At 35.1% G+C, this 16,330-nt stretch overlaps 1 protein-coding gene across 5 annotated transcripts in view; it reads left to right on the top strand.

Annotated features, from left to right (window-relative positions):
- LOC133607808 (glutamate receptor 4) overlaps positions 1-16,330 on the top strand; it is a 549,530-nt gene that overhangs the window by 504,502 nt on the left and 28,698 nt on the right. For all 5 annotated transcript variants that reach the window (XM_072913769.1, XM_061962781.2, XM_061962780.2 and 2 more), the window contains 2 exons: positions 9,754-9,952; positions 15,733-15,980. In XM_072913769.1, the coding sequence (XP_072769870.1) occupies positions 9,754-9,952; positions 15,733-15,980 (447 nt within the window). The remainder of the gene's footprint in view (positions 1-9,753; positions 9,953-15,732; positions 15,981-16,330) is intronic.

Here is a 16,330-nt window from a genome sequence, read left to right as displayed (position 1 = left end):
AAAAAAACGCAACTTGTGTTCTGTGAGCACAAAGCACGTATGCAAAAGGGTGTATCGAAAAATTTAAATCAAGTGTAAAAAAAAGTAATTTCTTGCCCACATTGAGATATTAGCTTCTGCTATAAACACGCAAAATTTTGGCGCGATGCCATAAAAATTGCAACTTGTGTTCTGAGCACCAAAAACATCGGAAGATAAATCCTGCGTATACACCCACGGGCCACAACATTAGGTACACATGCATGCAATGAGGTGTAGCAAAAATAATGGAAAAAAAGCCATAACTTTGTCAAAATTCCAAAAAGACATCGCAATTTGGTTTCCTGTTACGATATCAGGTACGGTTAGAAAAACGCAAAATTTTAACGTGACGGCTGTGTTCTGCACATAAAAACATTGTTTTATAGAAATATCATCTTCTTACATGGACACTCACTGGCCACAACATTAGGTACACCTGACATGACGTGTGTCAAAAATGGAATCGATAGCATCTTTGGGCCCGAGCTAAGATCTCACGTACTGATACAAACACGCAGAATTTTTACGCAAAAAAAAAAAACGCATCTTGTGTTCTGTGAGCACTAAGCACGTATGCAAAAGGGTGTATCGAAAAATGTAAATCAAGTGTAAAAAAAAGTAATTTCTTGCCCACATTGAGATATTAGCTTCTGCTATAAACACGCAAAATTTTGGCGCGATGCCATAAAAATTGCAACTTGTGTTCTGAGCACCAAAAATATCGGAAGATAAATCCTGCATATACACCCACGGGCCACAACATTAGGTACACATGCATGCAATGAGGTGGAGCAAAAATAAGAAAAATAAAAGCCATAACTTTGTGTACATTTTCAAGAAAGAGATCGCAATTTGATTGCCTGTTACGATATCAGGTACGGTTAGAAAAACGCAAAATTTGAACGTGACGGCTGTGTTCTGCATATAAAAACATTGTTTTATAGAAATATCATCTTCTTACATGGACACTCACTGGCCACAACATTAGGTACACCTGACATGGCATGTGTCAAAAATGGAATCGATAGCATCTTTGGGCCCGAGCTAAGATCTCAAGTACTGATACAAACACGCAGAATTTTTACGCAAAAAAAAAACGCAACTTGTGTTCTGTGAGCACAAAGCACGTATGCAAAAGGGTGTATCGAAAAATGTAAATCAAGTGTAAAAAAAAGTAATTTCTTGCCCACATTGAGATATTAGCTTCTGCTATAAACACGCAAAATTTTGGCGCGATGCCATAAAAATTGCAACTTGTGTTCTGAGCACCAAAAACATCGGAAGATAAATCCTGCGTATACACCCACGGGCCACAACATTAGGTACACATGCATGCAATGAAGTGTAGCAAAAATAAGAAAAATAAAAGCCATAACTTTGTGTACATTTTCAAGAAAGATCGCAATTTGATTGCCTGTTACGATATCAGGTACGGTTAGAAAAACGCAAAATTTGAACGTGACGGCTGTGTTCTGCATATAAAAACATTGTTTTATAGAAATATCATCTTCTTACATGGACACTCACTGGCCACAACATTAGGTACACCTGACATGACGTGTGTCAAAAATGGAATCGATAGCATTTTTGGGCCCGAGCTAAGATCTCACGTACTGATACAAACACGCAGAATTTTTACGCAAAAAAAAAACGCAACTTGTGTTCTGTGAGCACAAAGCACGTATGCAAAAGGGTGTATCGAAAAATGTAAATCAAGTGTAAAAAAAAAAAGTAATTTCTTGCCCACATTGAGATATTAGCTTCTGCTATAAACACGCAAAATTTCGGCGCTATGCCATAAAAATTGCAACTTGTGTTCTGAGCACCAAAAACATCGGAAGATAAATCCTGCGTATACACCCACGAGCCACAACATTAGGTACACATGCATGCAATGAAGTGTAGCAAAAATAAGAAAAATAAAAGCCATAACTTTGTGTACATTTTCAAGAAAGAGATCGCAATTTGATTGCCTGTTACGATATCAGGTACGGTTACAAAAACGCAAAATTTGAACGTGACGGCTGTGTTCTGCATATAAAAACATTGTTTTATAGAAATATCATCTTCTTACATGGACACTCACTGGCCACAACATTAGGTACACCTGACATGGCATGTGTCAAAAATGGAATCGATAGCATCTTTGGGCCCGAGCTAAGATCTCAAGTACTGATACAAACACGCAGAATTTTTACGCAAAAAAAAAAACGCATCTTGTGTTCTGTGAGCACAAAGCACGTATGCAAAAGGGTGTATCGAAAAATGTAAATCAAGTGTAAAAAAAAAAAGTAATTTCTTGCCCACATTGAGATATTAGCTTCTGCTATAAATATGCAAAATTTTGGCGCGATGCCATAAAAATTGCAACTTGTGTTCTGAGCACCAAAAACATCGGAAGATAAATCCTGCATATACACCCACGGGCCACAACATTAGGTACACATGCATGCAATGAGGTGTAGCAAGAATAAGGAAAAAATAAGCCATAACTTTGTCAAAATTCAAGAAATTAGGTTCCCTGTTACAATATCAGGCACGCTTACAAAAACGCAAAATTTTGTTCTGCGCACTCAAAAACATCGGAAGGCTAACTCACCCACAAAAAAGTTAAAGTTAAAGTAGCAATGATTGTCACACACACACTAGGTGTGGTGAAATTATTGTATGCATTTGACTCATCACCCTTGATCACCCCCTGGGAGGTGAGGGGAGCAGTGAGCAGCAGCGGTGGCCGTGCCCGGGAATAATTTTTGTTGATTGAAAAACCCCTACAACTGCTGTTTTTCATAAATGTACATCTCCCAATGATCAAACATGTACTTTATTAACTGGAAAAATGTTGAGGGAATTCACTTGTATGATGGCGCCCTCTACTGGATTCACTTGTTTCCCCTCCAGCAGATAGCGCCATCAAAGTTAGCATGAAAAAGGAATTCTCGGCCATTTAAAGCTGTGAAAAATAGAGAAGAAGACAGGATGGCAGCAGTGGCAGGAAAGCTGGGGTCGTTCTTCAAACGTGTCCCCTTAATCACAGTTAGAGGGCGCTGGCGTACATGAGTCAGTCATCCTCCATTTTGTGTGTTTTTGGTCTGACGTTGAGCTGCAAGACTCGGCGAACGCGTCGGAAAATCTTATTACAGTAGAAGATCCATGGGGGCTTACGTGGAGATAAGAGCAGCTTTATCGCAAAGCCAAAAGAGAAAAGTCTTTAAAAAGTGTTATCTTGCCTCTACTTGAAGGCAGTGGGACAGTTGGCCATGGCGTCTAAGCAGCGTAGGCTTCAATGCTATAAAAAGGTGCACGCTCGAGACGCTAATGTACAGAAAGATTTGAGGCAGCAACTAGAGAGCGCCAGTCAGACGGCGGCGATGGCAGCGATCAATATCGTTAATGACGTACGTCTGGACCAGGGCTGTCCAAACTTGAAAAGTCAAAGCATGCGAGGGCCATCTTGATTTATTTCTTAATTTGTAAAATAGAAACACACATTATATATTTGTGTGTGTGTGTGTGTGTGTATATATAAACATATGTGTGTATAAATGTATGTGTTTATATATATATTCATATATGTGTGTGTATATATATATATATATGTATGCATATATATATGTATGTGTGTGTATATATATATATATATACCCACGCCAGGAAACCAGCCAAAAAAGAACAGAAAACGAAACGACATCATCTGGTACAACCCCCCATACAGCAAAAACGTCTCAACGAACATTGGACACAAATTCCTCAATCTGATTGACAAACACTTTCCCAAAGACAACACCCTAAGAAAAGTATTCAACAAGAACAACATTAAATTGAGCTACAGCTGCATGAACAATATACGACAAATCATCTCAAACCACAACAAAACAATTGCAAATGAGCCGTCGACCCCCAGACAGAGCGACTCCAAAATCAACAAAGCATGTAACTGTCGAAAGAAACCTGATTGCCCCCTCAACGGGGGGTGCTTACAAACATCAGTTGTCTACCAATCTAAGGTAATACGCAAGGACATTAACACATCCGACACATATGTAGGATTAACCGAGGGTGAATTCAAACCCAGATGGAACAATCACAAGGCTTCTTTCAGGAACAAAAACCTGCGAAATACCACAGAACTCAGCAAACACATTTGGGACCTCAAAGACAATAATGTTGAATATTCAATAACATGGCAAATTCTTGCATCCAGCACACCTTACAATAGTGGTAATAAAAGATGCAACCTATGCTTGAAAGAGAAACTGTTTATTATTTACCGTCCAGACCTGTCATCCCTCAACAAGCGCAGCGAAATTGTAACAGCATGCCGCCATAGACGGAAACACCTCCTAGGTAACACATGAGCCAATCACCACGCCCCTAGGCCAGCCTGTACCCACCCACTCTGTGCCCTATATAAACCATGGTATGCGAATGCTCCCATTAAAATCTCCTGATGATTGAGGGTACCCCCCCTCATGAAACAGGCCTGTAGAGATGAAATAGTCTTGTGATTTTTTTCCCACACATACATATATATATATATATACACATATGTATATATATTTATGTGTGTGTATATATACTGTATATATATGTGTGTATGTACAGTATATATATATATATATATATATATATATATATATATATATATATATACACATTTTCCTATTTACATATATCTATACATTGTATGTGTGTGTTGGAAATCTTTAAGTGAAGAAAAAAGTGTTTACACTTGCATTTTTTTTTTAAAGAAATTGCTTTTATAATTGCAAATCTTTTTTTTAAATTGAAGAAAATTATTTTTTAATTGGAAAAAAAATAATTATACATCTAAAATATTTTTTAATTAAGAAAAAAAGTTATACAGTAATTGCAAAAAAAATTTTATTGAAGAAAATTGTTTTTATACTTGCAAATGTTTTTCTTTAATTGAAAAAAAAAGGTTTTATACTTGCAAAAATGTATACATGCAAATCTTTTTTTAAGTGAAGAAAAGTTTTTGCACTTGCAAAACAAATTTTTTTTAAAATTGCTTCTATACTTGCAGATCTTTTTTTAATTGAAGAAAATATTTTTTATACTTGCGAATCTTTTTTTTAATTGAAGAAAATAGTTTTTATACTTGCAAATGTTTTTCTTTCTTAATTGAAAAAAATGTTTTTTATATTTGCAAAAAATGTATACTTGCAAATCTTTATTAAGTGAAGAAAATAGTTTTTATACTTGCAACTCTTTTTTTTTATTGAAGAAAATTGTTTTTATACTTGCAATTTTTTTTTCAATTGAAGAAAATAGTTGTTATACTTCGGAATCGTTTTTTAATTTAAAAAAAAGTTTTTTTTTACTTAAACCTTTTTTTTTTGCTTGCATAATTTTTTTTTTAATTGAAGAAAATTGTTTTTATACTTGCAATTTTTTTTTTCAATTGAAGAAAATAGTTGTTATACTTCGGAATCGTTTTTTAATCAAAAGAATTGTTTTTTTCTTACTTACAAACCTTTTTTTTATACTTGCAAATCTTTTTTTATTGAAGAAAATTGGTGTTATACTTGCAAATCTTTTTTTTAATTGAAGAAAATAGTTTTCATACTTGCGAATCTGTTTTTTTATATTGTTTTTATACTTGCAAATTTTTTTCTTTATTAATTGAAAAAAATGTTTTTTATACTTGCAAATTTTTTTTTTTAATTGAAGAAAATAGTTTTTATACTTGCAAATGTTTTTCTTTCTTAATTGAAAAAAATGTTTTTTATATTTGCAAAAAATGTATACTTGCAAATATTTTTAAGTGAAGAAAATAGTTTTTATACTTGCAACTCTTTTTTTTTTAATTGAAGAAAATTGTTTTTATACTAGAATTATTTTATTTTTTTTCAATTGAAGAAAATAGTTGTTATACTTTGGAATCGTTTTTTAATTAAAAAAAAATTTTTTTTACTTTCAAACCTTTTTTTTGCTTGCATAATTTTTTTTTGAATTGAAGAAAATTGTCTTTATATTTTTGCAATTTCTTTTTTTCAATTGAAGAAAATAGTTGTTATACTTCGGAATCGTTTTTTAATTTAAAACGGGTTTTTTTTTACTTACAAACCTTTTTTTCATACTTGTGAATCTTTTTTTATTGAAGAAAATTGTTTTTATACTTGCAAATTTTTTTTTCTTAATTGAAAAAAAAAATGTATACTTGCAAATCTTTTTTAAGTGAAGAAAAGTTTTTGCACTTGCAAAAAAATGTTTTTTTAAATTGCTTTTATACTTGCAAATCTTTTTTTTTAATTGAAGAAAATTGTTTTCATACTTGCGAATCTGTTTTTTTAATATTGTTTTTATACTTGCAAATGTTTTTTTTAATTGAAGAAAATAGTTTTTATACTTGCAATTCTTTTTTTTTTAATTGAAGAAAATTGTTTTTATACTAGAATTATTTTATTTTTTTTCAATTGAAGAAAATAGTTGTTATACTTTGGAATCGTTTTTTAATTAAAAAAAATTTTTTTTTTACTTTCAAACCTTTTTTTTGCTTGCATAATTTTTTTTTTAATTGAAGAAAATTGTCTTTATATTTTTGCAACTCTTTTTTTTTATTGAAGAAAATTGTTTTTATACTTGCAATTTTTTTTTCAATTGAAGAAAATAGTTGTTATACTTCGGAATCGTTTTTTAATTTAAAAAAAAGTTTTTTTTTACTTAAACCTTTTTTTTTTGCTTGCATAATTTTTTTTTTAATTGAAGAAAATTGTTTTTATACTTGCAATTTTTTTTTTCAATTGAAGAAAATAGTTGTTATACTTCGGAATCGTTTTTTAATCAAAAGAATTGTTTTTTTCTTACTTACAAACCTTTTTTTTATACTTGCAAATCTTTTTTTATTGAAGAAAATTGGTGTTATACTTGCAAATCTTTTTTTTAATTGAAGAAAATAGTTTTCATACTTGCGAATCTGTTTTTTTATATTGTTTTTATACTTGCAAATTTTTTTCTTTATTAATTGAAAAAAATGTTTTTTATACTTGCAAATTTTTTTTTTTAATTGAAGAAAATAGTTTTTATACTTGCAAATGTTTTTCTTTCTTAATTGAAAAAAATGTTTTTTATATTTGCAAAAAATGTATACTTGCAAATATTTTTAAGTGAAGAAAATAGTTTTTATACTTGCAACTCTTTTTTTTTTAATTGAAGAAAATTGTTTTTATACTAGAATTATTTTATTTTTTTTCAATTGAAGAAAATAGTTGTTATACTTTGGAATCGTTTTTTAATTAAAAAAAATTTTTTTTTACTTTCAAACCTTTTTTTTGCTTGCATAATTTTTTTTTGAATTGAAGAAAATTGTCTTTATATTTTTGCAATTTCTTTTTTTCAATTGAAGAAAATAGTTGTTATACTTCGGAATCGTTTTTTAATTTAAAACGGGTTTTTTTTTACTTACAAACCTTTTTTTCATACTTGTGAATCTTTTTTTATTGAAGAAAATTGTTTTTATACTTGCAAATTTTTTTTTCTTAATTGAAAAAAAAAATGTATACTTGCAAATCTTTTTTAAGTGAAGAAAAGTTTTTGCACTTGCAAAAAAATGTTTTTTTAAATTGCTTTTATACTTGCAAATCTTTTTTTTTAATTGAAGAAAATTGTTTTCATACTTGCGAATCTGTTTTTTTAATATTGTTTTTATACTTGCAAATGTTTTTTTTAATTGAAGAAAATAGTTTTTATACTTGCAATTCTTTTTTTTTTAATTGAAGAAAATTGTTTTTATACTAGAATTATTTTATTTTTTTTCAATTGAAGAAAATAGTTGTTATACTTTGGAATCGTTTTTTAATTAAAAAAAATTTTTTTTTTACTTTCAAACCTTTTTTTTGCTTGCATAATTTTTTTTTTAATTGAAGAAAATTGTCTTTATATTTTTGCAATTTTTTTTTTTTCAATTGAAGAAAATAGTTGTTATACTTGGAATCGTTTTTTAATTAAAACAATTTTTTTTTTTTACTTACAAATTGTTTTTTAGAAAATTGTTTTTATACTTGCAAATTTTTTTCTTTCTTAATTGAAAAAAAAAACATTTATACTTGCAAAAAATGTATACTTGCAAATCTTTTTTAATTGAAGAAAAGTTTTTGCAGTTGCAAATGCTTCCATACTTGCAGATATTTTTTTAATTGAAGAAAATACTTTTTATACTTGCGAATCTGTTTTTTTTATATTGTTTTTATACTTGCAAATGTTTTTCTTTATTAATTGAAAAAAAAATGTTATACTTGCGAATCTTTTTTTTAATTGAAGAAAATAGTTTTTATATTTGCAAATGTTTTTCTTTCTTTATTGAAAAAAAAAGTTTTTCATACTTGCAAAAAAATGTATATTTGCAAATCTTTTTTAAGTGAAGAAAATAGTTTTTATACTTCTTTTTTTATTGAAGAAAATTGTTTTTATACTTGCAATTTTTTTTTTCAATTGAAGAAAATAGTTGTTATACTTCGGAATCGTTTTTTAATTAAAAAAAAAAGTTTTTTTTACTTAAACCTTTTTTTTTGCTTGCATATTTTTTTTTTAAATTGAATAAAATTGTTTTTATACTTGCAATTTTTTTTTCAATTGAAGAAAATTGTTATACTTCGGAATCGTTTTTTAATTAAAAAAATTTTTTTTTACTTACAATTTTTTTTTATACTTGCGAATCTTTTTTTTATTAAAGAAAATTGTTTTTATACTTGCAAATTTTTTTTTCTTAATTGAAAAAAAACATTTATACTTGCAAATATTTTTTAAGTGAAGAAAAGTTTTTGCACTTGCAAAATTTTTTTTTTTTAAGTTGCTTCTATACTTGCAGATATTTTTTTAATTGAAGAAAATACTTTTTATACTTGCGAATCTGTTTTTTTTATATTGTTTTTATACTTGCAATTTTTTTTCTTTATTCACTGAAAAAAATGTTTTTTATACTTGCAAATCTTTTTTTTAATTGAAGAAAATAGTTTTTATACTTGCAAATGTTTTTCTTTCTTAATTGAAAAAAATGTTTTTCATACTTGCAAAAAATGCATACTTGCAAATCTTTTTTAAGTGAAGAAAATAGTTTTTATACTTGCAAATCTTTTTTTTTTAATTGAAGAAAATAGTTGTTATACTTCGGAATCGTTTTTTAATTTTAAAAAAAAGGTTTTTTTTAATTACAAACCTTTTATTTTTGCTTGCATAATTCTTTTTTTTAATTGAAGAAAATACTGTATTTGAGTCTCTGCGAATCACTGGCCGTGAGTAAAAACCTTTTAGTGTTCGTGGCGTTAATGTGACTCCATGAACATCCTGGTGCTGCCACCCAGATGAGAGTGGAAGTAGCAGTCAGGCACTACTGCAGATGTCTTTGTCTCCTCTCACATTCTCTCCTGGCTTGCTGCCTCTGACATGCGGGCCTGAGGGTTTTGTGTTTGATTTGCACCGAGGGGAGGTCTTGTTTGTTCTCCTCAATGCAGCATTTACGCTTTTTAACATTCTCCTCACGCAGCGGCCGCCGCTCCTCGGCAGCCTGCCGTCTGTCTCCCCCGAGCGTGCAGAGCGCAGAAGAACACTTTCCAGCTTCTGCTATTGCTGCTGCTGTGTTGCCTTTCCCTCCTCTCTGGGGGTCCCGCGGATCTTTCGACCCCGACGGAAAGCGGTCACCGCGTTCTTGTTTTCACGCAGTGAAAATTAGCGCCTGCTGGTTTACTTCAACCTTCCTTCTTCCTCTCCAAGGTCCCTGTCCGGTCGGATTGTAGGCGGCGTGTGGTGGTTCTTCACTCTCATCATCATCTCGTCCTACACGGCTAACCTGGCCGCCTTCCTCACCGTGGAGAGGATGGTGTCCCCCATCGAAAGCGCCGAGGACCTGGCCAAGCAGACGGACATTGCGTACGGGACTTTGGACTCCGGCTCCACCAAGGAGTTCTTCAGGGTAAGTCGGTGTTCCTTAGGGACCGGTGGCTTTCGCACAGGACATGGTGTCCTCTTGTGTCCAGGTTCCACCAAAAGGGTCCCAAAATCAGGTCTAAAAAAAGAGCCCAGTAGCCCAGTAGTAAGAGCCCATGACTGCACCAATGTACTCACATCTTTATCGGCAAACAATTTCTCATTAGAAAGGTCAACAACAACATGCTGAGAAGTAAATACAGTAGCCCCCTAAACAAAGCTATATTATCTATTAATGCATTGCGTTTATCCGTTTTCTTGTGGCCCTCAGTCTCCTCTTTGATAAATTTCTCATTAGAGAGGTCAACAACACCATGCTGAGAAGTAAATACAGTAGACCCTTAAACCAAGCTCTATTTGCTATTAATGCATTCCGTTTATCCGTTTTCTTGCGGCCCTCAGTCTCCTCTTGGATACATTTCTCATTAGAGAGGTCAACAACAACATGCTTTGAAGTAAATACAGTAGACCCTTAAGCCAAGCTCTATTTGCTATTAATGCATTCCGGTTATCGTTTTCTTGCGGCCCTCAGTCTCCTCTTGGATACATTTCTCATTAGAGAGGTCAACAACAACATGCTGAGAAGTAAATACAGTAGCCCCCTAAACAAAGCTCTATTTGCTATTATTGCATTCCGGTTATCCGCTTTTTTGCGGCCCTCAGTCTCCTCTTGGATACATTTCTCAGTAGAGAGGTCAACAACAACATGCTGAGAAGTAAATACAGAAAACCCTTAAATCAAACTCTATTTGCTATTGATGCACTCCAGTTATCCTTTTTCTTGCGGCCCTCAGTCTCCTCTTGGATACATTTCTCAGTAGAGAGGTCAACAACAACATGCTGAGAAGTAAATACAGTAGACCCTTAAGCCAAGCTCTATTTGCAATTAATGCATTCCGGTTATCCGTTTTCTTGCGGCCCTCAGTCTCCTCTTGGATACATTTCTCATTAGAGAGGTCAACAACAACATGCTTTGAAGTAAATACAGTAGACCCTTAAGCCAAGCTCTATTTGCTATTAATGCATTCCGGTTATCGTTTTCTTGCGGCCCTCAGTCTCCTCTTGGATACATTTCTCATTAGAGAGGTCAACAACAACATGCTGAGAAGTAAATACAGTAGACCCTTAAGCCAAGCTCTATTTGCAATTAATGCATTCCGGTTATCCGTTTTCTTGCGGCCCTCAGTCTCCTCTTGGATACATTTCTCATTAGAGAGGTCAACAACAACATGCTTTGAAGTAAATACAGTAGACCCTTAAGCCAAGCTCTATTTGCTATTAATGCATTCCGGTTATCGTTTTCTTGCGGCCCTCAGTCTCCTCTTGGATACATTTCTCATTAGAGAGGTCAACAACAACATGCTGAGACGTAAATACAGTAGACCCTTAAACCAACCTCTATTTGCTATTAATGCATTCCGGTTATCCGTTTTCTTGCGGCCCTCAGTCTCCTCGTGGATACATTTCTCATTAGAGAGGTCAACAACAACATGCTGAGAAGTAAATACAGTAGACCCTTAAGCCAAGCTCTATTTGCTATTAATGCATTCCGGTTATCCGTTTTCTTGCGGCCCTCAGTCTCCTCTTGGATACATTTCTCATTAGAGAGGTCAACAACAACATGCTGAGAAGTAAATACAGTAGACCCTTAAGCCAAGCTCTATTTGCAATTAATGCATTCCGGTTATCCGTTTTCTTGCGGCCCTCAGTCTCCTCTTGGATACATTTCTCATTAGAGAGGTCAACAACAACATGCTGAGAAGTAAATACAGTAGCCCCCTAAACAAAGCTCTATTTGCTATTAATGCATTCCGGTTATCCATTTTCTTGTGGCCCTCAGTCTCTTCTTTGATACATTTCTCATTAGAGAGGTCAACAACAACATGCTGAGAAGTAAATACAGTAGACCCTTAAGCCAAGCTCTATTTGCTATTAATGCATTCCGTTTATCCGCTTTCGTGCGGCCCTCAGTCTCCTCTTGGATACATTTCTGATTAGAGAGGTCAACAACAACATGCTGAGAAGTAAATACAGTAGACCCTTAAGCCAAGCTCTATTTGCTAGTAATGCATTCCGGTTATGCGTTTTCTTGCGGCCCTCAGTCTCCTCTTGGATAAATTTCTCATTAGCGAGGTCAACAACAACATACTGAGAAGTAAATACAGTAGACCCTTAAACCAAGCTCTATTTGCTATTAATGCATTCCGGTTATCCATTTTCTTGTGGCCCTCAGTCTCTTCTTTGATACATTTCTCATTAGCGAGGTCAACAACAACATACTGAGAAGTAAATACAGTAGACCCTTAAACCAAGCTCTATTTGCTATTAATGCATTTCGGTTATCCGTTTTCTTGCGGCCCTAAGTCTCTTCTTGGATACATTTCTCATTAGAGATGTCAACAACAACATGCTGAGAAGTAAATACAGTAGCCCCCTAAACAAAGCTCTATTTGCTATTATTGCATTCCGGTTATCCGCTTTTTTGCGGCCCTCAGTCTCCTCTTGGATACATTTCTCATTAGAGAGGTCAACAACAACATGCTGAGAAGTAAATACAGAAAACCCTTAAATCAAACTCTATTTGCTATTAATGCACTCCAGTTATCCTTTTTCTTGCGGCCCTCAGTCTCCTCTTGGATACATTTCTCAGTAGAGAGGTCAACAACAACATGCTGAGAAGTAAATACAGTAGCCCCCTAAACAAAGCTCTATTTGCTATTATTGCATTCCGGTTATCCGCTTTTTTGCGGCCCTCAGTCTCCTCTTGGATACATTTCTCAGTAGAGAGGTCAACAACAACATGCTGAGAAGTAAATACAGAAAACCCTTAAATCAAACTCTATTTGCTATTAATGCACTCCAGTTATCCTTTTTCTTGCGGCCCTCAGTCTCCTCTTGGATACATTTCTCAGTAGAGAGGTCAACAACAACATGCTGAGAAGTAAATACAGTAGACCCTTAAGCCAAGCTCTATTTGCAATTAATGCATTCCGGTTATCCGTTTTCTTGCGGCCCTCAGTCTCCTCTTGGATACATTTCTCATTAGAGAGGTCAACAACAACATGCTGAGAAGTAAATACAGTAGACCCTTAAGCCAAGCTCTATTTGCAATTAATGCATTCCGGTTATCCGTTTTCTTGCGGCCCTCAGTCTCCTCTTGGATACATTTCTCATTAGAGAGGTCAACAACAACATGCTTTGAAGTAAATACAGTAGACCCTTAAGCCAAGCTCTATTTGCTATTAATGCATTCCGGTTATCGTTTTCTTGCGGCCCTCAGTCTCCTCTTGGATACATTTCTCATTAGAGAGGTCAACAACAACATGCTGAGAAGTAAATACAGTAGACCCTTAAGCCAAGCTCTATTTGCAATTAATGCATTCCGGTTATCCGTTTTCTTGCGGCCCTCAGTCTCCTCTTGGATACATTTCTCATTAGAGAGGTCAACAACAACATGCTTTGAAGTAAATACAGTAGACCCTTAAGCCAAGCTCTATTTGCTATTAATGCATTCCGGTTATCGTTTTCTTGCGGCCCTCAGTCTCCTCTTGGATACATTTCTCATTAGAGAGGTCAACAACAACATGCTGAGACGTAAATACAGTAGACCCTTAAACCAACCTCTATTTGCTATTAATGCATTCCGGTTATCCGTTTTCTTGCGGCCCTCAGTCTCCTCGTGGATACATTTCTCATTAGAGAGGTCAACAACAACATGCTGAGAAGTAAATACAGTAGACCCTTAAGCCAAGCTCTATTTGCTATTAATGCATTCCGGTTATCCGTTTTCTTGCGGCCCTCAGTCTCCTCTTGGATACATTTCTCATTAGAGAGGTCAACAACAACATGCTGAGAAGTAAATACAGTAGACCCTTAAGCCAAGCTCTATTTGCAATTAATGCATTCCGGTTATCCGTTTTCTTGCGTCCCTCAGTCTCCTCTTGGATACATTTCTCATTAGAGAGGTCAACAACAACATGCTGAGAAGTAAATACAGTAGCCCCCTAAACAAAGCTCTATTTGCTATTAATGCATTCCGGTTATCCATTTTCTTGTGGCCCTCAGTCTCTTCTTTGATACATTTCTCATTAGAGAGGTCAACAACAACATGCTGAGAAGTAAATACAGTAGACCCTTAAGCCAAGCTCTATTTGCTATTAATGCATTCCGTTTATCCGCTTTCGTGCGGCCCTCAGTCTCCTCTTGGATACATTTCTGATTAGAGAGGTCAACAACAACATGCTGAGAAGTAAATACAGTAGACCCTTAAGCCAAGCTCTATTTGCTAGTAATGCATTCCGGTTATGCGTTTTCTTGTGGCCCTCAGTCTCCTCTTGGATAAATTTCTCATTAGCGAGGTCAACAACAACATACTGAGAAGTAAATACAGTAGACCCTTAAACCAAGCTCTATTTGCTATTAATGCATTCCGGTTATCCATTTTCTTGTGGCCCTCAGTCTCTTCTTTGATACATTTCTCATTAGCGAGGTCAACAACAACATACTGAGAAGTAAATACAGTAGACCCTTAAACCAAGCTCTATTTGCTATTAATGCATTTCGGTTATCCGTTTTCTTGCGGCCCTAAGTCTCCTCTTGGATAAATTTCTCATTAGAGATGTCAACAACAACATACTGAGAAGTAAATACAGTAGACCCTTAAACCAAGCTCTATTTGCTATTAATGCATTTCGGTTATCCGTTTTCTTGCGGCCCTAAGTCTCCTCTTGGATAAATTTCTCATTAGAGATGTCAACAACAACATGCTGAGAAGTAAATACAGCAAACCCTTAAACCAAGCTCTATTTGCTCTTAATGCACTCCGGTTATCCGCTTTCTTGCGGCCCTCAGTCTCCTCTTGGATAAATTTCTCATTAGAGAGGTCAACAACAACATGCTGAGAAGTAAATACAGTAGCCCCCTAAACAAAGCTCTATTTGCTATTAATGCATTCCGGTTATCCATTTTCTTGTGGCCCTCAGTCTCTTCTTTGATACATTTCTCATTAGCAAGGTCAACAACAACATACTGAGAAGTAAATACAGTAGACCCTTAAGCCAAGCTCTATTTGCTATTAATGCATTTCGGTTATCCGTTTTCTTGCGGCCCTAAGTCTCTTCTTGGATACATTTCTCATTAGAGATGTCAACAACAACATGCTGAGAAGTAAATACAGTAGCCCCCTAAACAAAGCTCTATTTGCTATTATTGCATTCCGGTTATCCGCTTTTTTGCGGCCCTCAGTCTCCTCTTGGATACATTTCTCATTAGAGAGGTCAACAACAACATGCTGAGAAGTAAATACAGTAGACCCTTAAGCCAAGCTCTATTTGCTATTAATGCACTCCAGTTATCCTTTTTCTTGCGGCCCTCAGTCTCCTCTTGGATACATTTCTCAGTAGAGAGGTCAACAACAACATGCTGAGAAGTAAATACAGTAGACCCTTAAGCCAAGCTCTATTTGCTATTAATGCATTCCGGTTATCCGTTTTCTTGCGGCCCTCAGTCTCCTCTTGGATACATTTCTCAGTAGAGAGGTCAACAACAACATGCTGAGAAGTAAATACAGTAGCCCCCTAAACAAAGCTATATTTGCTATTAATGCATTCCGGCGGTTATCCATTTTCTTGCGGCCCTCAGTCTCCTCTTGGATAAAATGTGGCTCCTTGCCATTAGACATACACACACACACAGCAAAGCTCCATGTTTGTGTACATTTGTTGTGCATTACCTCTCCTTTGAACCTCCTCGAAAACCCGCCCGCAGCGTTCCAAGATCGCCGTGTACGAGAAGATGTGGGGCTACATGAAGTCGGCCGAGCCCACCGTCTTCACCAAGACCACGGCGGAGGGCGTGGCGCGCGTTCGCAAGTCCAAGGGGAAGTACGCCTTCCTGCTGGAGTCCACCATGAACGAGTACACGGAGCAGCGCAAGCCGTGCGACACCATGAAAGTGGGGGGCAACCTGGACTCCAAAGGCTACGGCGTGGCCACGCCCAAGGGTTCACAGTTAAGGTGGGTGGAATAGTGTAACAATATGTTCCACGTGTTGTTATGGTATTCCACCTTCCCTGGCGTGCCGCCTTTCTCTATATGTCACCACTTCCTGCTCCTTGCGGAGTGGGCGGGGTCTTTTTTATTTACCTTTTTTACATTTGTGTTTGGTGCACGAGTGCCGCTTTTTGTGGTGTATCTAATGTGTTCCTCCACAGGTGATCCTGTTCAGGTAAAAGTGTCTTTGCATGGCATGCTTTTGGTTCATCACTCATTTTAAAGGTAACGAGCATGCTTGTAAAGAGAACATGGTTAGATTCTTTTTTTTTTCACGGGTGAACGCGAAGCCCTGACCTGACTTTGCAGCTGCA

The sequence above is a fragment of the Nerophis lumbriciformis genome, linkage group LG09 (genome assembly GCF_033978685.3).
Source record: "Nerophis lumbriciformis linkage group LG09, RoL_Nlum_v2.1, whole genome shotgun sequence".
NCBI classification, from domain to species: domain Eukaryota; kingdom Metazoa; phylum Chordata; class Actinopteri; order Syngnathiformes; family Syngnathidae; genus Nerophis; species Nerophis lumbriciformis.
Note: the sequence above shows the minus strand (reverse complement) of the source record. Positions and strands in the feature narration are given on the sequence as shown.